This window comes from Mustelus asterias, unplaced genomic scaffold (genome assembly GCF_964213995.1).
Source record: "Mustelus asterias unplaced genomic scaffold, sMusAst1.hap1.1 HAP1_SCAFFOLD_1696, whole genome shotgun sequence".
Lineage (NCBI taxonomy): Eukaryota > Metazoa > Chordata > Chondrichthyes > Carcharhiniformes > Triakidae > Mustelus > Mustelus asterias.
Window position 1 is genome coordinate 21,665 of NW_027591641.1, and position 24,167 is coordinate 45,831.

At 54.1% G+C, this 24,167-nt stretch overlaps 1 protein-coding gene across 1 annotated transcript in view; it reads left to right on the top strand.

Moving 5' to 3' along the window:
- Window positions 1–23,427, top strand: part of tmem145 (transmembrane protein 145) — a gene marked incomplete at its 5' end in the record, with an annotated part of 44,958 nt that extends 21,531 nt beyond the window's left edge. Inside the window, 4 exons of the mRNA XM_078206655.1 lie at window positions 5,834–6,006; window positions 11,751–11,871; window positions 19,857–20,048; window positions 20,969–23,427. Of these exons, the coding sequence (XP_078062781.1) occupies window positions 5,834–6,006; window positions 11,751–11,871; window positions 19,857–20,048; window positions 20,969–21,148 (666 nt within the window). The remainder of the gene's footprint in view (window positions 1–5,833; window positions 6,007–11,750; window positions 11,872–19,856; window positions 20,049–20,968) is intronic.
- Window positions 23,428–24,167: the final 740 nt, after the last annotated feature.

Sequence of the window (24,167 nt, forward strand, 5' to 3'; positions counted from 1 at the left end):
GTGCGACCAATTTCTGCGCACATTGCGGGTACTCGCTCGGGCCTGCAACTGTACGGCAGTATCAGCCGCCCAAAACGCAGAGGACTTAATCCGGGACGCCTACGTCACAGGCATCGGGTCGAGTTATATCCGACAGCGGCTGCTGGAGCAGGGTGGGCTGGACCTGCAGAAAACCGTGGCGCGAGCCAAATCGCTGGAGCTGGCCTCCCGTAATCTTGAAGCTTACACCCCCGAGCACGCGAGCGCATCGTGGGCACCGCTGCCACTACCTCCCCAGTACTCGAGCGGGCCCCTGACCCACACCACGCCACGTGCAGTCCACGACTCTACCGGCGCGGCAGTCCCCAGTGGTCCGAAATGCTACTTTTCTGCGGCCCAGGAAAGCACCCCCGGCGAAGGATTCGTTCTGCTCCGCGTGTGGGAAGAAGGGCCACTATGCGAAGGTCTGCCGGGCAAAGTTCACCTCAAGGTCCAGTAGCGCCGCGTGCGACCCACAAGGGCCACCATTTTGGACGACATCGGCCGCGTGCGACCCGCGGGGGCTGCCACCTTGGACGACATCGGCCGCGGGGGCCGCCCTCTTCGACGCCATCAGCCGCGTGTGACCAGTGGGGGCCACCATCTCCGACGCCATCGGCCGCGGGGGCCGCCCTCTTCGACGCCATCAGCCGCGTGTGACCAGTGGGGGCCACCATCTCCGACGCCATCGGCCGCGGGGACCGCCATCTTGGACGACATCGGCCGCGTGCGACCCGCGGGGGCCGCCATCTTGGACGTCATCGGCCGTGTGCGACCAGCGGGGGCCGCCATCTCCGACGTCATCGGCCGTGTGCGACCAGCGGGGGCCGCCATCTCCGACGTCATCGGCCGTGTGCGACCAGCGGGGGCCGCCATCTCCGACGCCATCGGCCGCGGGGACCGCCATCTTGGACGACATCGGCCGCGGGCGACCCACGGGGGCCGCCATCTTGGACGTCATCGGCCGTGTGCGACCAGCGGGGGCCGCCATCTCCGACGCCATCGACCAGCGGGGGCCGCCATCTCCGACGCCATCAGCCACGTGCGACCCGCGGGGGCCGCCATCTTGGACAACATCGGCCGCGGGAGCCGCCATCTTGGACGACATCGGCCGCGTGTGACCCGCGGGGGCCGCCATCTCCGACGTCGTCAGCAGCCTATGACTTCTTACATGCCTCGACAGTGGCGTCGATTACCCTGGACCAGTCGCAGCCTCACCAACTCGCCAGGTCCATAATGGACATCCAGGTAAATGGCCACGTGGAGCATTGTTTATTTGACAGTGGGAGCACGGAGAGCTTTATTCACCCTGATACGGTGAGTCGATGCGCCCTTTCCGTGCGGCCCGTCAAACAAACTATTTCCATGGCATCGCAATCCCGCTCCGTAAATGTCCTCGGATACTGCGTAGTGACCCTGACGGTGAGGGGCACGGTATATGAGAATTTCAGGCTCCTCGTGCTGCCTCATCACTGCGCAGCTGTACTCTTGGGGCTGGATTTCCTGACCCACCTGAGGAGTGTGACTATGATTTATAATGGGCCTCTTGCCCCGCTCTCCGTCTGCAACCAGCAGTTTCGAAATTGCCCACCGCGCACAACCTCTCTGTTCGCTAATGTTGCCCCTGGTTGCAAGCCTATCGCCACCAAGAGCAGGCGGTATAGTGCTGGAGACGGGGCCTTTATCAGGTCCGAGGTCCAACGGCTCCTCAAGGAGGGGATCAGTCAGGCCAGTACCAGCCCCTGGGGAGCTCAAGTGGTAGTCGTAAAGTCTGGTGAGAAACACAGAATGGTCATTGACTACAGTCAGACCATTAATCGATACACGCAGCTGGACGCGTACCCTCTTCCTCACATATCTGACATGGTCAATCAGATTGCGCACTATCGGGTGTTCTCCACCATTGACTTGAAGTCGGCATACCACCAGCTCCCCATCCGCCCGGAGGACAGGCCGTATACGGCCTTTGAGGCGGATGGTCGCCTATACCATTTCCTTAGGGTCCCTTTCGGCGTCACCAATGGGGTCTCGGTCTTCCAGCGTGAGATGGACCGAATGGTGGACCGCTACGGGCTACCTTCCCGTACCTGGATAACGTCACCATCTGCGGCCGCAATCAGCAGGACCACGACGCCAACTTCCAAAAATTCCTGCACACAGCAAAGCTCCTTAACCTGATCTATAATAAGGAGAAGTGTGTATTCCGCACACACCGCCTTCCCATCCTCGGGTACGTGGTGGAAAACGGGGTCATCGGCCCCGATCCCGAACGTATCCGTCCCCTCCTGGAACTTCTACCCACTAGCATCAAAGCACTGAGAAGATGCCTGGGCTTCTTCTCGTACTATGCCCAGCGGGTCCCCAATTATGCGGACAAAGCCCGTCCGCTGATCAAATCCTCCACTTTTCCCCTGATGGCAGAGGCCCGTCTGGCCTTCGACCGCGTCAAAGCTGATATCGCGAAGGCCACGATGCACGCTATAGACGAATCCATCCCGTTCCAGGTGGAGAGCGATGCGTCTGACTTTGCCTTAGCCGCCACCCTTAACCAGGTGGGCAGACCCGTGGCCGCCTTTTCCCGAACCCTCCAAGGCCCTGAAATTCGACACTCCTCTGTCGAAAAAGAGGCCCAAGCCGTAGTGGAAGCTGTACGGCACTGGCGCCATTACTTAGCTAGTAAATGGTTCACCCTGCTCACGGACCAACGATCCGTCGCCTTCATGTTCAACAATACACAGCGGGGCAAGCTGAATAATGATAAGATATTGAGGTGGAGAATCGAACTCTCCACCTACAATTACGATATCTTGTACCGGCCTGGGAAGCTCAATGAGCCCCTGGATGCCATGTCCCGTGGAACATGTGCCAGCGCGGAGGTGGACCAGTTGCAGGCTCTCCACAATCACCTCTACCACCCGGGGGTCACCAGGCTTTTCCATTTTATTAAAGCCTGCAACCTTCCCTACTCCGTTGAGGAAGTCAGGTCTGTAACTAGACACTGCCAGGTCTGCGCAGAGTGCAAGCCGCACTTCTATCAGCCAGATAGAGTGCACCTCATAAAAGCCACCCGCCCTTTTGAACGCCTAAGTGTCGACTTCAAAGGGCCCCTCCCCTCTTCTGACCACAATATCTATTTTCTGAAAGTGATAGATGAATATTCACGTTTCCCCTTTGCCATTCCCTGCCCGGATATGACCTCGGCCACGGTCGTCAGGGCCCTGCATGGTCTCTTCACTCTGTTCGGTTACCCCAGCTACAGCCACAGCGACCGGGGATCCTCCTTCATGAGTGATGAGCTGCATCAGTACCTGCTCTCTAAAGGCATAGCCTCGAGTAGGACTACCAGCTAAAACCCCCGGGGAAACGGACAGGTGGAAAGAGAGAACGCAACAGTCTGGAAGGCCGTTCTACTAGCTCTGCGGTCTAAGGGTCTTCCAGTCACCCGCTGGCAAGAGGTCCTCCCTGATGCACTACACTCGATTAGGTCCCTCCTGTGTACAGCAACCAATGCCACTTCCCACGAACGAATGTTCGCGTTCCCCAGGAAGTCGTCCTCGGGGACATCCCTACCGTCGTAGCTGGTGTACCCCGGCCCTGTTCTGTTCCGGAGGCATGTTCGGACCCGGAAGTCGGATCCCCTGGCCGATAGGGTCCAGCTCCTCCACGCCAACCCCCAATATGCCTACGTGGCGTATCCCGATGGGCGAGAGGACACAGTCTCGATTCGAGACCTGGCACCCGCGGGTGCCCCGGAGTCCACTACGCCCCTCAACCCCACAGCCCCAAACTCTTTTGGTCTCCAAACAGCGCCAGGGTCACTGCTCACTCCTCTCACCCCTGCGTACAGCTCGCCTGAGCCCCGGGAACCGTCACCACGCACCCAGCAGTTGGACGAGGCTGTGGATGGGTCCGATAATCGGGTTTTGGCGCCCGAATCAACACCGCAATCTCTGCAACTGACTTCGCGGCCACCGGAACCGACATCGCAACCTACACTACGGCGGTCGCAGCGGCGGATCAAGCCACCGAACCGACTTAATCTGTGACTCTGTGTGTGTGTATATATTATATATATATATATATAGTTCCACCTGTCTCACCCACACTGGACTCTTTTTTATACGGGGTGAATGTGGTAAACCACTGTTATGTCCTGATAACCACTGTTATGTCCTGATAACCACTGTTATGTCCTGACAACCACTGTTATGTCCTGATAACCACTGTTATGTCCTGATAACCACTGTTATGTCCTGATGTTTGAACACGCCCCTACCGGTGCTGCCTGAGGCTCCTCCCCTGCTCACTGGGGTATAAAGGTGGCTGCCCCTCCCCTTCGCCTCATTCTGGTCCGGTCCCTCGGTGAGAGTTAGTTCCCTTTTAGAGTTAATAAAAGCCTATTATTCCAGATTCCGTCTCTGCTCCTGATCACTGTCCCGAGATCCCTGGGTTAGAGAGAGGGGGAAATGAGCCAGGGTTCCTGCTCCTGATCAGGTCATGGACACAATTGTAATGCGCTCTAAGTGATGAGAGCCGGGACTGTTGCGGGGTTTAGCATTCCTGAACAGAATGCATGAAAACTCACCTAAAGGACAAAAAGGAAATAAAAGAGAAAAATGGAATTCTTATCTTCATCTGCAGGGACTGGAAGCCACAGGGATGGGAATTATGTTACAGATGAACAGAAGTCTCTGTTCTTTCTACATTTTGCGCAACCCTCTCTCTCTCATTGCCTCCCCCTTTCTCTCAAACTCTGAGCAGTCCCTCATGCCCCCTCACTGCACCACACCTTCCGGCCACGATTTTCCCGTCCCCTCCACCTGCCCTAACACACTGCTCTCGCGCTCTCTCTCCCTCTCCTGTCTGTCTCTCTCTCTCCCTGTCCGTCTCTCTCTCTCTCTCTCCCTGTCTGTCTCTCTCTCTGCCTGTCTGTCTCTCTCTCTGCCTGTCTGTCTCTCTCTCTGCCTATCTGTCTCTCTCTCTGCCTGTCTGTCTCTCTCTCTGCCTGTCTGTCTCTCTCTCTGCCTGTCTGTCTCTCTCTCTCTGCCTGTCTGTCTCTCTCTCTCTGCCTGTCTGTCTCTCTCTCTGCCTGTCTGTCTCTCTCTCTGCCTGTCTGTCTCTCTCTCTGCCTGTCTGTCTCTCTCTCTGCCTGTCTGTCTCTCTCTCTGCCTGTCTGTCTCTCTCTCTGCCTGTCTGTCTCTCTCTCTGCCTGTCTGTCTCTCTCTCTGCCTGTCTGTCTCTCTCTCTGCCTGTCTGTCTCTCTCTCTGCCTGTCTGTCTCTCTCTCTGCCTGTCTGTCTCTCTCTCTGCCTGTCTGTCTCTCTCTCTGCCTGTCTGTCTCTCTCTCTGCCTGTCTGTCTCTCTCTCTGCCTGTCTGTCTCTCTCTCTGCCTGTCTGTCTCTCTCTCTGCCTGTCTGTCTCTCTCTCTGCCTGTCTGTCTCTCTCTCTGCCTGTCCGTCTCTCTCTCTGCCTGTCCGTCCCCCTCTCTGCCTGTCCGTCCCCCTCTCTGCCTGTCCCCCCCCCTCTCTGCCTGTCCCCCCCCTCTCTGCCTGTCCCCCCCTCTCTCTGCCTGTCCCCCCCTCTCTCTGCCTGTCCCCCCCTCTCTCTGCCTGTCCCCCCCTCTCTCTGCCTGTCCCCCCCTCTCTCTGCCTGTCCCCCCCTCTCTCTGCCTGTCCCCCCCTCTCTCTGCCTGTCCCCCCCTCTCTCTGCCTGTCCCCCCCCTCTCTCTGCCTGTCCCCACCCCCTCTCTCTGTCTGTCTGTCTGTCTCATCTTGCACCCTCTCTCCCAGTTCTGATCCACGGTATCTTTGTCTCAGTTTTTTGATCCAGGTCAGGTGCTTTACACCTATGAATCTCCGGTGGGATACAGTCTGATCGTGCTGCAGTTTGTCGCCTATGTCTGGTTCTGCTATGCTGTTTACACCACACTGAAGCACTACCCCGAGAAACAGACATTTTACATCCCATTCTTCGCCGCTTACACACTCTGGTAAGTAACATCACACTCACACACATTCCCCCGACACTATCACACTCACACACATTCCCCCGACACTATCACACTCACACACGTTCCCCCGACACTATCACACTCACACACGTTCCCCCGACACTATCACTCACACACACGTTCCCCCGACACTATCACACTCTCACACGCCCCCCGACACTATCACTCACACACACATTCCCCCGACACTATCACACTCACACACATTCCCCCGACACTATCACACTCACACACATTCCCCCGACACTATCACACTCACACACGTTCCCCTGACACTATCACACTCACACACGTTCCCCCGACACTATCACTCACACACACGTTCCCCGACACTATCACTCTCACACACGTTCCCCCGACACTATCACTCTCACACACGTTCCCCCGACACTATCACTCACACACGCCCCCCCGACACTATCACTCACACACACGTTCCCCCGACACTATCACACTCACACACGTCCCCCCGACACTCTCTCACACACACACGTTCCCCCGACACTATCACTCACACACGCACCCCGACACTATCACACTCACACACACGCCCCCCCGACACTATCACACTCACGCCCCCCCCGACACTATCACACTCACGCCCCCCCCGACACTATCACACTCACACCCCCCCCGACACTATCACACTCACACCCCCCCGACACTATCACACTCACACACACGCCCCCCCCCGACACTATCACACTCACGCCCCCCCGACACTATCACACTCACACCCCCCCCGACACTATCACACTCACACACACGCCCCCCCGACACTATCACACTCACACACACGCCCCCCCGACACTATCACACTCACGCCCCCCCCGACACTATCACACTCACGCCCCCCCCGACACTATCACACTCACACCCCCCCCGACACTATCACACTCACACCCCCCCGACACTATCACACTCACACACACGCCCCCCCCCGACACTATCACACTCACGCCCCCCCCGACACTATCACACACACGCCCCCCCCCGACACTATCACACTCACGCCCCCCCCGACACTATCACACTCACACCCCCCCCGACACTATCACACTCACACACACGCCCCCCCCGACACTATCACACTCACACACACGCCCCCCCGACACTATCACACTCACGCCCCCCCCGACACTATCACACTCACGCCCCCCCCGACACTATCACACTCACACCCCCCCCGACACTATCACACTCACACACACGCCCCCCCCCGACACTATCACACTCACGCCCCCCCCGACACTATCACACACACGCCCCCCCCCGACACTATCACACTCACGCTCCCCCGACACTATCACACTCACGCTCCCCCGACACTATCACACTCACACACGCTCCCCCGACACTATCACACTCGCACACGCTCCCCCGACACTATCACACTCACACACGCCCCCCCGACACTATCACACTCACACACGCCCCCCCGACACTATCACACTCACACACGCCCCCCCGACACTATCACACTCACACACGCCCCCCCGACACTATCACACTCACACACGCCCCCCCGACACTATCACACTCACACACGCCCCCCCGACACTATCACACTCACACACGCCCCCCGACACTATCACACACACGCCCCCCCCCGACACTATCACACTCACGCCCCCCCCCGACACTATCACACACACGCCCCCCCCCGACACTATCACACTCACGCCCCCCCCCGACACTATCACACACACGCCCCCCCCCGACACTATCACACTCACGCCCCCCCCCGACACTATCACACTCACGCTCCCCCGACACTATCACACTCACACACGCTCCCCCGACACTATCACACTCGCACACGCTCCCCCGACACTATCACACTCACACACGCCCCCCCGACACTATCACACTCACACACGCCCCCCCGACACTATCACACTCACACACGCCCCCCCGACACTATCACACTCACACACGCCCCCCCGACACTATCACACTCACACACGCCCCCCCGACACTATCACACTCACACACGCCCCCCCGACACTATCACACTCACACACGCCCCCCCGACACTATCGCACTCACACACGCCCCCCCGACACTATCACACTCTCACACGCCCCCCGACACTATCACACTCACACACGCTCCGCCGACACTATCACACTCTCACACAGCCCCCGACACTATCACACTCACACACGCCCCCCCCGGACACTATCACACTCACACACGGCCCCCCCGACACTATCGCACACTCACACACGCCCCCCCGACACTATCAAACGCACACACCCCCCCCCGACACTATCACACTCACACACGTCCCCCCCCGACACTATCACACTCGCACACGCCCCCCCCCGACACTATCACACTCACACACGGCCCCCCCGACACTATCGCACACTCACACACGCCCCCCCGACACTATCAAACGCACACACCCCCCCCGACACTATCACACTCACACACGCCCCCCCCCGACACTATCACACTCGCACACGCCCCCCGACACTATCACACTCACACATGCCCCCCCCGACACTATCACACTCACACATGCCCCCCCCGACACTATCACACTCACACATGCCCCCCCGACACTATCGCACACTCACACACGCCCCCCCGACACTATCACACTCTCACACGTTCCCCCGACACTATCGCACTCTCACACACGCCCCCCCGACACTATCAAACACACACGCCCCCCCGACACTATCACACTCTCACACATGCCCCCCCGACACTATCGCACTCTCACACACGTCCCCCCGACACTATCACACACACACACACACACGTCCCCCCGACACTAACACACACACGCCCCCCGACACTATCTCACTCACACACTTCCCCCCGACACTATCACACTCACACGTCCCCCCATGACACTATCACACTCACACATGCCCCCCCGACACTATCACACTTATATACGCCCCACGACACTATCATACTTGTACATGTCCCCCCAACACTATCACAGCTCACACACGCGCCTCCTGACACTATCACAGCTCACACACGCCCTCCTGACACTATCACAGCTCACACACGCCCTCCTGACACTATCACAGCTCACACACGCGCCTCCTGACACTATCACAGCTCACACACGCGCCTCCTGACACTATCACAGCTCACACACGCCCTCCTGACACTATCACAGCTCACACACGCGCCTCCTGACACTATCACAGCTCACACACGCCCTCCTGACACTATCACAGCTCACACACGCGCCTCCTGACACTATCACAGCTCACACACGCGCCTCCTGACACTATCACAGCTCACACACGCCCTCCTGACACTATCACAGCTCACACACGCGCCTCCTGACACTATCACAGCTCACACACGCGCCTCCTGACACTATCACAGCTCACACACGCGCCTCCTGACACTATCACATTCACACACGCCCTCCTGACACTATCACATTCACACACGCCCTCCTGACACTATCACAGCTCACACACGCCCTCCTGACACTATCACAGCTCACACACGTCCCCGACACTATCACATTCACACGCGTCCCTCTGACACTATCTCACTCGCTCACATCCACTGACACTATCACAGCTCTCACACGCCCCCCTGACACAGTATCAAACTCGCACAAGCTGCCCCGATGCTATCACACTCACACATGTCCTCACCCCCTCGACATTATCTCACACTCACACGCCCACCCCGACACTATCACAGCTCACACACGTGCCCCCGACACTATCACATGCATACACGCCCCCTGACACAGTATCACAGTCACACAAGCCGCCCCAACGCTATCACACTCACACATGTCACCGCCCCCTCGACACTACCACAGCTCACACGCCCTTCCGACACTATCACACCAACCCCCCCCCCCCCCGACATTGTCACACTCACACGCCCCCCCCACCCCGATCACTATCACAGCTCACACACACGGACCCCGACACTATCACACTCACTCATGTCCCCCCGACAATATCACACTCTCACAGCTCACACACGTCCCCTGACACTATCACACTCACACGCCTTTCCGACACTATCACACTCTCACATCCCCTGACACTATCACCGCTCACTCCGCCCCCCCCCCCCCACTTCCTCACCGACACTATCACATTCATGCACGCTCCCCCTGAAACTATCACAGCTCTCACATGTCCCCTCCGACACTATCACACTCACACATGTCCCCCTGACACGATCACACTCACAAACATCCCTGACACTATCACACTCACACGCCCCCCCGGACACGCTCGCACTTAAACATGCCCCCGGACACTACCGCAGCTCTCGCACGTTCCTCCCCGATACTATCACACTCACAGACGCCACCCCACACTATCACAGCTCACACACAAACCTCCCCGACACTATCACAGCTCACACACAAACCTCCCCGACACTATCACAGCTCACACACGTCCCCCCCGACACTATCACAGCTCACACACGTCCACCCCAACACTATCACACTCTCACACGCCCCCCCGACACTATCACAGCTCGCACACGACCCCGACACTATCACAGCTCACACACGTCCCCCCCGACACTATCACACTCACACACACGTCCCCCCCGACACTATCACACTCACACACACACCCCCCGACACTATCACAGCTCACACACGACACTATCACAGCTTGCACACCTCTCCCCTGACACTATTACACTCACATACGTCCCCGCCGACACTATCACAGCTCACACAGGTCCCCCCGACACTATCACAGCTCACACACGTCCCCCCCGACACTATCACAGCTCACACACGTCCACCCCAACACTATCACACGCCCCCCCGACACTATCACAGCTCGCACACGACCCCGACACTATCACAGCTCACACACGACACTATCACAGCTTGCACACCTCTCCCCTGACACTATTACACTCACATACGTCCCCGCCGACACTATCACAGCTCACACACGTCCACCCCAACACTATCACACGCCCCCCCGACACTATCACAGCTCGCACACGACCCCGACACTATCACAGCTCACACACGACACTATCACAGCTTGCACACCTCTCCCCTGACACTATTACACTCACATACGTCCCCGCCGACACTATCACAGCTCACACACGTCCCCCCCGACACTATCACAGCTCGCACACGACCCCGACACTATCACAGCTCACACACGCCCCCTGACACTATTACACTCACATACGTCCCCGCCGACACTATCACAGCTCACACACCTCTCCCCCGACACTATCACACTCGCATACGTCCCCGCCGACACTATCACACTCACACACGTCCCCCGACACTATCACACTCACACACGTCCCCCGACACTATCACACTCACGCACGTCCCCCCGCCAACCATGTTGAGCACGGTCTGTAGTTGATGTGTGATCTCTGAGTGTTTGGGTTAACCGACAACCTGGCAGCGCCCCTCGGGTGGGGGTGGGGAGCGGCATGTGAAACCTGGCGAGCAGTGAGGACAAGGTGGTCTTAGCCGTCTGGGTCTCAGCTCGGTAATGGGTGGGCGTCTGGTGAGGAGAGAGTAGGGTGCTGCAGGTGAGTCCAAATTAATCCTTTGGGTTAGTCAGTGGGAAAATCTGCAGGGACTGCATGGGGTGGGGGTAAGAGAGACGGGGAGTTTTGGATCGATTGCTGAGCTGAAGAGGAACTAGCATGGGTGCGAGGGGCTGAATGGCCACCCTGTGCTGAGAGATGAAGCCTTACCTTGTGCCCTGTCCCTCCAGGTTCTTCGCTGTCCCGGTCACGGCTCTGATCGCCAATTTCGGCATTCCGAAGTGGGTGCGGGAGAAGATTGTGAATGGGATCCAGTTGGGGATTTGCCTCTACGCTCACACTGTCTTCCTGGTGAGTTTTGTCACATTGGGAAGAGGAAGCCAGACTCCTGGTAAATGGTTAATATTGTCTCGGGCCTAGGAGTTCGGATTCCCAGAATCCATCCTGGAAATGGTGAGGCTAATGCTGCCCCACAGGCCTCTCTAAACCAATCCAATTAAAGAGCCACAGGATGTTCGTCGCAAGGATAGGACATGGGAACAGGAGGAGGCCATTCAGCCCCTCGAGCTTGTTACATATATAGAGAAGGATGCCATTCAGCTCCCCCTCCCCCCCGAGCCTGTTACACAGGAACAGGAGGAGGTCAGTCAGCCCCGCTTTAGCATGTTACACAGAAAGAGGAGAAGGTCCCTCCTGCCTGTTCCACCATTCAGTTCGATCATTCCCTCTCTATCCCTTCATACCCCTGGTCATAGAGTCGTAGAGGTTACAGCATGGAAACAGGCCCTTCGGCCCAACTTGTCCATGCTGCTATTTTCTTTTAAAACCCCTAAGCTAATCCCAATTGCCCGCATTTGGCTCATATCTCTCTATACCCATCGTACCCATGTAACTATCTAAATGCTTTTTAAAAGATCAAATTGTACCCGCCTCTACTACTACCTCTGGCAGCTTGTTCCAGACACTCACCAACCTCTGTGTGAAACAATTGCCCCTCTGGACACTTTTGGATCTCTGCCCTCTCACCTTAAACCTATGCCCTCTAGTTTTAGACTCCCCTACCTTTGGGAAAAGATATTGACTATCTATCTTGTCTATGCCCCTCATTATTTTATAGACCTCTATAAGGTCACCCCTCAGCCGCCTACGCTCCAGAGAAAAAAGTCCCAGTCTATTCGGCCTCTCCTTATAAGTCAATCCATCAAGTCCCGGTAGCATCCTAGTAAATCTTTTCTATACTCTTTCTAGTTTAATAATATCCTTTCTATAATAGGGTGACCAGAATTGCACACAGTATTCCAAGTGTGGCCTTACCAATGTCTTGTACAACTTCAACAAGACGTCCCAACTCCTGTATTCAATATTCTGACCGATGAAACCAAGCATGCTGAATGCCTTCTTCACCACTCTGTCCACCTGTGACTCCACTTTCAAGGAGTTATGAACATGTACCCCTAGATCTCTTTGTTCTGTAACTCTCCCCAACGTCCTACCATTATCTGAGTAAGTTCTGCCCTGGGTTCAACCTACCAAAATGCATCACCTCGCATTTGTCTAAATTAAACTCCATCTGCCATTTGTCAGCCCACTGGCCCAATTGATCAAGATTCAGTTGCAATTGGAGGTAACTTTCTTCACTGTCCACTATGCCACCAATCTTGGTGACATCTGCAAACTTACTAACCATGCCCCCTATATTCTCATCCAAATCATTAATATAAATGACAAATAACAGTGGGCCCAGGACTGATCCCTGAGGCACACCGCTGGTCACAGGCCTCCAGTTTGAAAAACAACTCTCGACAACCACCCTCTGGCTTCTGTCAAGAAGCCAATTTTGTATCCATTTAGATACCTCACCCTGGATCCCGTGAGATTTAACTTTATGCAACAACCTACCATGCGGTACCTTGTCAAAGGCCTTGCTAAAGTCCATGTAGACAACATCAACTGCACTGCCCTCATCTACCTTCTTGGTTACCCCTTCAAAAAACTCAATTAAATTTGTGAGACATGATTTTCCACTCACAAAGCCATGTTGACTGCCTCTAATCAGTCCTTGCATCTCGAAATGCCTGTCGATCCTATCTCTCAAAATATCTTCCAACAATTTACCCACCACAGATGTGAGGCTCACTGGCCTGTAGTCCCCAGGCTTTTCCCTGCAGCCCTTTTTGGTGAACAGAATTGTACAGCTCTCTGATTTTGAAGTTATTAATTGAGCTTGCTGCTGCTTGTGGGAGGGAGCTACATGGAAACATAGCAAATAGAAGCATGAATAGACCATTCGGCCCTTCGAGCCTGTTCCCGCCATTCATTATGATCACGGCTGATCATCCAACTCACTCCAAGTGCTATATCTAACTCCGCCTTCAAAATATTCAATGTTTTGGCTTCAACTACTTTCTGTGGTACGAATTCCACAGGCTGACCACTCTCTGGGTGAAGAAATTTCTCCTCTCTGTCCCAAACGGTTTACCTCTTATCCTCAGACTGTGTTCTGGACATTCCCACCATCAGGAATATCCTTCCTGCATCTACCCTGTCTAGTCTAGTCCTGTTCGAATTTTCTAGGTTTCTATGAGATTTCCCCCTCTTTTTTTTTTTAAACTCCTGCCGAATCCTAACCGATTCAATTTCTCCTCATACGTCAGTCCTGGCATCCCAGGAATCAGCCTAGTAAACCTTCGCTGCACTCCCTCAAGAGCAAGAACATCCTTCCTCAGATAAAGAGACCAAAACTGCACACAATATTCCAGGTATGGCCTCACCAAGGTCCTGTATAGTTGCTGCAGGACATCCCTGCTCCTGTACTCGAAACCTCTCGCAATGTAGGCCAACATACCATTTGGTTTTACCGCCTGCTGCACCTGCACGCTTGCCTTCAGTGACTGGTGCAAAGGACACCCAGGTCCTGCTGCACACTCCCCCCTCCCAATTTACAGCCATTCAGGTAGTAATCTGCCTGAATTTTTGCTCTCAAAGTGAATAACCTCACGTTTATCCAAATTATACTGCATCTGCCATTCATTTGCTCACTCTCTGTCTGTCCAAATCATACTGAAGGATCTCTGCATCCTCCTCACAGCTCACCATCCCACCCAGCTTTGTGTCATCTGTAAATTTGGAGATTTTACTTTGAGTTCCCTCATCTGAATCAGGAGTGTGATGGAATGCTCTCCACTTTCCTGAATGAGTGTGGTTCCAACCACACTTGAGAAGCTCGACACCATCCAGGACAAAGCAGCCCTGCTTGATTGCTACACCATCTACAAACATTTGCTCACTCCACCACTGACACACAGTGGCAGCTGTGTGCACCATCTACAAGACGCACTGCACCAAGGGCGGCACGGTAGCACAGTGGTTAGCACTGCTGCTTCACAGCTCCAGGGACCTGGGTTCAATTCCCGGCTTGGGTCACTGTCTGTGTGGAGTTTGCACATTCTCCTCGTGTCTGCGTGGGTTTCCTCCGGGTGCTCCAGTTTCCTCCCACAGTCCAAAGATGTACGGGTTAGGTTGATTGGCCATGCTAAATTTGCCCCTTAGTGTCCTGGGATGCGTAGGTTAGAGGGATTAGCGGGTAAAATATGTAGGGATATGGGGGTAGGGCCTGGGTGGGATTCTGGTCGGTGCAGACTCGATGGGCCGAATGGCCTCTTTCTGTGCTGTAGGGTTTCTATGGTTTCTAAGGTTCCTCAAGCAACACCTTCCAAACCTATGACCGCTACCATCTAGAAGAGCAGCGGAAACCTGGGAACACCACCACCTGGAGATTCCCCTTCAAGTCACTCTCAATCCCGACTTGGAATTTTTTTTAAACGTTTTTAAGTTTATTTATTAGTGCCACAAGTAGGCTTACATTAACACTGCAATGAAGTTACTGTGAAAATCCCCTAGTCGCCACACTTGGGTGCCTGTTTGGGTACACTGAGAGAGAATTTAGCACAGCTAATGCACCTAACCAGCACGTCTTTCAGACTGTGGGAGGAAACCGGAGCAACCGGAGGAAACCCACGCAGACACAGGGAGAATGTGCAAACTCCACACAGACAGTGACCCAAGCCGGGAATTGAACACAGTTCCCTGGCGCTGTGAGGCAGCAGTGTTCATCACTGTGCCACCGTGCTGCCCCTGTCACTGTGTCAAAATCCTGGAACTCCCTCCCAAACTGCACTGTGGATGTACCTACACCTTGGACTGCAGTGGTTCAAGAAGGCAGCTCACCACCACCACCTCAAGGGGCAATTAATGCCGGCCTTGTTAGTGATCCCTAATCCCTATAAATGAATCTTTAAAAATCGACTTTGCAAAAAAAGTTGAGAGAAGATACCTTTGCGACCGATCGAATAGGAGTCATAATGCTAACTTTAACAAGTGATTCGTGAGAGGAAATTGAGAGTGTGGGGACAGTGTTGGTGATGTCACACCGGGTGCAGCTAATGGAGACCCAGTGGAGGAAAAAAAAACATGTAAAATGATGGCGGGAACAGAAAGCAGAGATTGGTGGTGAAGAAACAATGCCTGAGGAGGCTGGAGGGAAGTAGACACAATGTTTCCCCTGGGGGGGGGGGGCGAGTGGGGGGATGGTCAGTGTTAATGAAAGACCACAGCTCTCTCTCTGTGAGCTGCAGTTGGCAGTACAGCGGGGAGGGTAGCGACACACTTCAGGAGCACACGGGCAAGGCTGGTTAAATGGGCAGGCAGGTGGCAGATAGAAAGGATGTGGAGACTTTGGAGAAGGCGCAGAGGGAGGTTTTCCAGGATGCTGCCTGGATTAGATGGGATGAGCTGTAAGGAGAGGCTGGACAAACTAGGGTTATTTTTTCTGGAGCAGCGGAGGCTGAAGGGAGACCTGATAGCAGTCCATAAAATTATGAGGGGCAGAGATAGGGTTGACAGTCAGCAGCTCTGGGACAAAGATTAAGTGTCTAATACTGGGGGTCATGCACCTAAGGTGAGAGGGGGAAAGTTCAAAGGAGATGTGAGAGGAGAGGTAAATATTTTTACGCAGAGTGGTAGGTGTCTGGGACGCGCTGCCAGGGCTGGTGGCGGAGGCAGATACGATAGGGGTGTTTAAGTGGCTTTCAGATAAGCACATAAATCTGCAAGGAATAGAAGGATATGGACCAAGGGCGGGATTAGTTTAATTTGGCGTTCTGTTCGGCTCAACATCGTGGACCGAAGGCCCTGTTCTGGTGCCGTCTTGTTCCATGATCCACCTCTGTTGAATGTTCCCAGCAACCTGCAGTTACTTGCTTTCGAGTGGGGGGGGGATGGGTTAACAAAGAGAGTTGATCTGGGTGTTCTCGGGCAGAGGAGCGGCTGGGAGGATGAAACGGTACAATTTTTAATCAAATGGTGGTGGGGGGGGGGGGTGACGTCAGGAACCACGTGGGCGAACATGCACAATGCTTGGAGAGGGCTGGAGGAAGCTTGTTAACGACGTTGGGGGGGGGGGGGGGGTCGTTCCTTGGCTTTTATTAATAGAGGCATCAAGGACAAAAGTGAAGGAAGTTAGGCACCAGCTGGAGTATTGTGTCCTCTTCTGCATGTCAGGAAGGATATTGTCGGCCTTGGGGAGAGAGAGAGAGAGAGATTTCTCACAATGATTCCGGGACTGGGAGGGATTTCTTGATTTGATTTATTATTGTCATATGTATTAGTATACAGTGAAAATTATTGTTTCCTGCGTGCTATACAAAGCATACTGTTCATGGAGAAGGAAGGGAGAGAGTGAAGAATGCACTGTTACAGTCATAGCGAGGGTGTAGAGAAAGATCAACTTAATGCGAGGTAGGTCCATTCATAAGTCTGACGGCAGCAGGGAAGAAGCTGTTCTTGAGTCGGTCGGTCCGTGACCTCAAACGTTTGTATCTTTTTCCCGACGGAAGAAGGTGGAACAGAGAATGTCCGGGGTGCGTGGGGGTCCTTGATTATGCTGGCTACTTTTGCCGAGGCAGCGGGAAGTGTAGACAGTGTCCATGGATGGGAGGCTGGTTTGCGTGATGGACTAGGTTGCACCCACGAACCTTTGTAGTTTCTTAGAGTCTTGGGCAGAGCAGGAGCCATACCAAGCTGTGATACTTCAGGAAAGGATACTTCCTATGGTGCATCTGTAAAAGTTAATGAGAGTTGCAGTGAACATGCCAAATTTCCTTAGCCTCCTGAGAAAGTAGAGGTGTTGGTGGGCTTTGCTCAATGGGGAGGGACTGGAGAATGCTGGGAGTGGAGGAAAGGCCTTTTGAGCCGTGACCACCCCTTGCCCCCCTCACTGATCTCTCCCGCCTCCCCCACCACTGATCTTGACTTATCATTATTTTCCCCTCAACCTCCACCCTTTCGCTTCAGACCTGCCCCACGTGGCAAACCTTTTCCACTTCCCATGGAAGGCCCTTGCCCCGCGATGCGAACTCCATTCCCCTCTCCACTGTTCCGGCTGGACCTCTGTTGAATGTTCCCAGCAACCTGCAGTTACTTGCTTTCGAGTAGAGGGGTGAATGGGTTAACAAAGAGAGTTGATCTGGGTGTTCCAGACCCGAATGGGTTTCACAGAATGAAGAACGGCACTTTTTTTTACAAAATCCCTGGGCAAGAACCGGGACACTTGTGAACTTGGGAAATGAGAGCATAACTAGGCCATTCGGCCCGTCGAGCCTGCTCTGCCATTCAATCTGATCATAGTAGATGGGAGGGGATTAATCGAGTCACTTGGGTGACTGGCCCAGCCATGTTACCGCTGTAAGGCAAATGGCATGTTGGTCTTTCCCAGCGAGAGGATTCGAGTACAGGGGTAGGGATGTCTTGCTGCAATTACAGTAAGAAGTTTAACAACACCAGGTTAAAGTCCAACAGGTTTATTTGGTAGCAAAAGCCACACAAGCTTTCGGAGTCGCTGAGCAGAAACTGATAGCCAAGTTCCGCACACACTAGGACAGCCTCAACCGGGATATTGGGTTCATGGCACACTATTTGTAACCCCCACAGAGTTTCACTGGCTGTCTTGTCTGGAGACAATACACATCTTTTTAGCCTGTCTTGATGCTCTCTCCACTCACATTGTTTTGTTTCTTAAAGACTTGATTAGTTGTAAGTATTCGCATTCCAACCAATTTTCATGTAAATTGAGTCTGTGTCTTTATATGCTCTGTTTGAGAACAGAATTCCCACTCACCTGAAGAAGGGGCTTGCAGCTCCGAAAGCTTGTGTGGCTTTTGCTACCAAATAAACCTGTTGGACTTTAACCTGGTGTTGTTAAACTTCTTACTGTGTTTACCCCAGTCCAACGCCGGCATCTCCACATCATTGCTGCAATTATACAGGGCCCTGTGTTAGAATGTAACTGGTGACAATTTTGTATTGGATGTAATGTGACCAATGGTAACAAGCTATAAGGGTCAGCTGACCCAGTAAACCATGGAACCAATTACAGAATGATGTGATGGTCAGCTGACTCACTATAAATAAGAACCTGTTGGGAACTGTAGGGAGCTTGGAGTGGCCCAGGCCGAGGCCCCAAGTTTGGAGGAATGAAGTTTCTTTATTAAACTCTTCCTTTGATTTATAAGTTGGAGTAAGTTTTGTTATATTTTTGTTGTCTGCATTTGAAGAGTTCCTTCTGAGGAAACATTTTGGTGAGGCCACACCTGGAGTATTGTGTGCAGTTTTGGTCTCCTTATCAGAGGAAGGATGTTCTTGTTGTCGAGGGAGTACATTGAAGATTTACTAGACTGATTCCGGGGATAGCGGGACTGATATATGTGGAGAGATTGAGTCAGTTAGGGTTATATTCACTGGAGTTCAGAAAAATGAGGGGGGTTCTCGGAGAAACTTATAAAATTCGAACAGGGTAAGACAGGGTAGATGCAGGAAGGATATTCTCGATAGTGAGGGAATCCAGAACCAGGGGTCAGAGTCTGAGGACATGGGGCAAACTATTAAGGACAGAGGTGAGGAGAAATTTCTTCACCCAGTGAGTGGTCAGCCTGTGGAATTCATTACCACAGAAAGCAGTTGAGGCCAAAACATTGAATGTTTTTAAGAAGGGGTTCGATATAGCTCTTGGGGCGAAAGGGATCAAAGGATATGGAGGGCAGGCGGATGATTAGCCATGATCATAATGAATGGCGGAGGAGGCTCGAAGGGCTCCTCCTGCTCCTGTTTTCCATGTTTCTATATACCACCACCTCACCACTTGGTAGTGTGGGCAGGACGCACTATGCCACTTGAAGAGATCAACGGGTAGAGCCTAGGCCAGAGATGAAGCCTGGGTCTTTCCTGAGCCACTGCCTGTGTCTAAACATTGCTCTGGGGTTCTCCCTCTCCCGCCTTGTCAGGTGATCACTCGGCCGTCGGCAGCCAATAAGAACTTCCCCTACCACGTCCGCACCTCCCAGATTGGCATCGTGGACACCAGCTTCGACAAGTACCCACACCACATCTACGGTAACGGCAGCTTCACCGGGGACTCGGTACCAAACTTCACCGAGCTGTTCTCCATCGCCACGGCCAATGGGACCAGCACTGTGGTGAGTCCCGCACCAACACCTCACCGAGATAGACCAGGGGATCCTTAACTTAGTGACCCAGAGGCAGCACAGCCTGGGGCCAACAAAGCCTCGGCTGCTCAAACAACGCTGCAGACATTCAGGGATCTGAGCTGCGCTGCCAGAGGGTCAGTACTGAGGGAGTGCCGCACTGTCAGAGGGTCAGTACTGAGGGAGTGCTGCACTGTCAGAGGGTCAGTACTGAGGGAGTGCCGCACTGTCAGAGGGTCAGTACTGAGGGAGTGCTGCACTGTCAGAGGGTCAGTACTGAGGGAGTGCTGCACTGTCAGAGGGTCAGTACTGAGGGAGCGCTACACTGCCAGAGGGTCAGTACTGAGGGAGTGCCGCACTGCCAGAGGGTCAGTACTGAGGGAGTGCCGCACTGCCAGAGGGTCAGTACTGAGGGAGTGCTGCACTGTCAGAGGGTCAGTACTGAGGGAGCGCTACACTGCCAGAGAGTCAGTACTGAGGGAGTGCCGCACTGCCAGAGGGTCAGTACTGAGGGAGTGCCGCACTGCCAGAGGGTCAGTACTGAGGGAGTGCCGCACTGCCAGAGGGTCAGTACTGAGGGAGCGCTGCACTGTTGTTGTCCTACTTGTGGGAGGTGCCAATTTCTGGATATTACACTGAAGCGCGTTCTGCTCTCTGAGGTGGTTCCAAATGCCAGGACACTATCGGAAGAAATGCAGGGGAATTCTCGCCGGTGACCTGGGGCCACTGTGTAAGCTCTGTCCCCATCACAGATAAACAGTGTTGCTGGGGGAGGAACTGCTCACAATACTGTCATTGAGAATCAGAATGGACTGGAGCTGTGGCACTGGGAGGGAGGGAGCGAGCGTGTTGGCCAGGGTAGGGGTGAAGGTCAAAGGTCAGCTGACATGTCCTTTCATCCATCATTGCAGAATGGCAAAGCGAGCCACGAGATGGAGCTGCCCTGGAAGCAGACCTCGCCCGGACTCACTCCCCTGAGACCTCCGCTGCCTCCCGGGCCCCTGGCTGACCCCCTGCCACCTCACTACAACGGCTTTGGAGAGTACCTCAGCACCCAGGCTCCGGGCATCAAACATACGCAGTGTCATTAAAGGCCGGAGTCCAGGGACAGGTGAATGACGGGAAAAGCATGGAACACACAGGAATCCGAGATCACCTCCCCGATCCCAGTGCATCAAACTGAGAGCAGTGTCATGAAGAGGGAGCTTTACTCTGTATCTAACCCCGTGCGGTGCCTGTCCTGGGAGTGTTTGATGGGGACAGTGTAGAGGGAGCTTTACTCTGTATCTAACCCCGTGCTGTACCTGTCCTGGGAGTGTTTGATGGGGACAGTGTAGAGGGAGCTTTACTCTGTATCTAACCCTGTGCTGTACCTGTCCTGGGAGTGTTTGATGGGGACAGTGTAGAGGGAGCTTTACTCTGTATCTAACCCTGTGCTGTACCTGTCCTGGGAGTGTTTGATGGGGACAGTGTAGAGGGAGCTTTACTCTGTATCTAACCCCGTGCTGTACCTGTCCTGGGAGTGTTTGATGGGGACAGTGCAGAGGGAGTTTTACTCTGTATCGAACCCAGTGCTGTGCATGTCCTGGGAGTGATTGGAGAGGGTGCAGAGAAGGTTTACCAGGATGTTGCCTGGCCTGGAGGGTTTTAGGTATGAGGAGAGGTTGGATAAACTCGGATTGTTTACACTGAGGGGCGACTGGATGATAGTCTACAAAATTGAGAGGCAACGACAGGGTGGATAGTCAGAGGCTTTTTCCCAATGTGGAGGTTTCGACTACAAGAGGGCCCAGGCTTAAGGTGAGAGGTGGTAAGTTTAGGGGAGACATGCAGGGAAAGATTTTCACAGAGAGGGTGGTGGGTGCCTGGAACACTGCCAGTGGAGGTGGTGGAAGCCGGCACATGAGCAAGGTATGTCTTGATAGACACATGAACGGGAGGTGAACAGAGCGATTGAAACCACGTATTGGCGCAGGCTTGGTGGGCTGAAGGGCTATTTCCTGTGCTGTATTGTTCTTCGTTCTCTTTGTTCTTTGTTTGATGGGGACAGTGTAGAGGGAGCTTTACTCTGTATCTAACCCCGTGCTGTACCTGTCCTGGGAGTGTTTGATGGGGACAGTGTAGAGGGAGCTTTACTCTGTATCTAACCCTGTCCTGTACCTGTCCTGGGAGTGTTTGATGGGGACAGTGTCGAGGGAGCTTTACTCTGTATCTAACCCCGTGCTGCACCTGTCCTGGGAGTGTTTGATGGGGACAGTGTCGAGGGAGCTTCACTCTGTATCTAACCCCGTGCTGTACCTGTCCTGGGAGTGTTTGATGGGGACAGTGTCGAGGGAGCTTCACTCTGTATCTAACCCCGTGTTGTACCTGTCCTGGGAGTGTTTGATGGGGACAGTGTCGAGGGAGCTTCACTCTGTATCTAACCCTGTGCTGTGCCTGTCCTGGGAGTGTTTGATGGGAGCAGTGCAGAGGGAGCTTCACTCTGTATCTAACCCTGTGCTGTGTCTGTCCTGGGAGTGTTTGATGGGGACAGTGCAGAGGGAGCTTTACTCTGTCCCTGATCTACTGGTTCCTGCATCTCATTAAACTGTAGTATCCTTTATATTTTTCCTCATTCTTCCAATTAACCGGTGTTGGTTTGCACTCCTGCACTGGGTTCAGTGTAGGGCTGGGATGGTGAGGTGATCTTTCACCCTTACAGTTGCCTGTCGCGATCCCTGGACGGACTATCGGAAGATTTTTACCCTGTGATTAATCCCTCGATTATGTATCAGAGGAATTGTGCCAAATGTAAATAAATTCACCCTGATTAAGTTAGGGATTTGTAACCATCCCCATGGCAACCCAGCCCGCTCACCCCAAATTTGTACGTTACACAGATGGGCTCTGAGAGTTTAATGCTGTTCGGGCTCCCGGAAACCTCTCCTCTGCCAACTGTTTGTGTCTGCTAGACCCGGCATCGCCGTCTGCCTGTCCGCCCGGGTTCCCCCCTGGCTGTGCGTCCGCCCGGGCCCCCCCCCGGCTGTCTGCCTGTCTGTCTGAGCCTGTCTTTGGTCAGGCTCACCTGGAGAGGGGGACAGTGGGGCATTGCCAGGCCCTCCTGGAGCTCTACCTCTCGGGGGTGGGGAGCACACACAAACCTGTCCGTTCAGGCTCATTGTGTCCTGACCTTGTTGGAGTGGGTCTGTCATGACTTTGGAGGGGAGGAGGGGAGGGGGAGTTGGGTCAGTCTTGGTCTGTTGTGGCCCCGGGGGTGTCCGTGCTGGTCTGTCATGACCCCAGGAGCTGGTTACTGTGCAGGTTGGGGTCTCAATCTGTCATGATCTTGGCGGTCGACTTGTAAAACACATTAATAAAGAATCGTTTGTTTATGCTGCTGTCTGTCTCTGCTCCAATACGGAAAATCTCACTCACCACCCCCCGCCCCCCCCCCCCCCCCCCCAAACTCAACTCACACCCACACAGAAACTGATTCACCCACACACACAAATGACACACTCAGTCACACACACCAACTGATGCACAGTCACACACAGTATTCAGCATCCTGAGGGGTGTGGAGAGGGTTAAAAAGGAGAAACTGTTCCCACCCAACAGAGCATCAAGAACTATAGTGAGGGCACAGATTGAAAATAATTAGCAAAAGGAGCAAAAGTGAGGAGATGGAAATGTATTTCACCCAGAGGGAGACTGGAGCCTGGAGTAAACTTCCTGAGAGGGTGGTGGAGGCAGATTTGATCCAGGGATTCAGAAGGGAATTGGATTGCTATTTGAAAAGGGAGAATGTGCCAGGTTATGGGGATAAGGCTGGGGGAGTGGGACTGGACAGAATACTCTTTCAGAGAGCCAGTGCAGACTCCGAGGGGTTGAATGGCCGCCTTTGGCACCGTAAAGATTGTGACATTCACACACACGCAGGTAGAGAAGAAAGGAAAGTTAGACAGTCCCACGCTTGCTCACCTGCACAGCAAGGTGCAGTCATACAGTCAGTTTGAGAATGTGAATTCAGTATGAAGAATAGTCGAGGAAGACTCATCCCTCATTGCCCTGAACTGATGGAGAATAAAGACTGGCCTCTCAAACAAAACGCACATCTCAACAAAGAAAGTA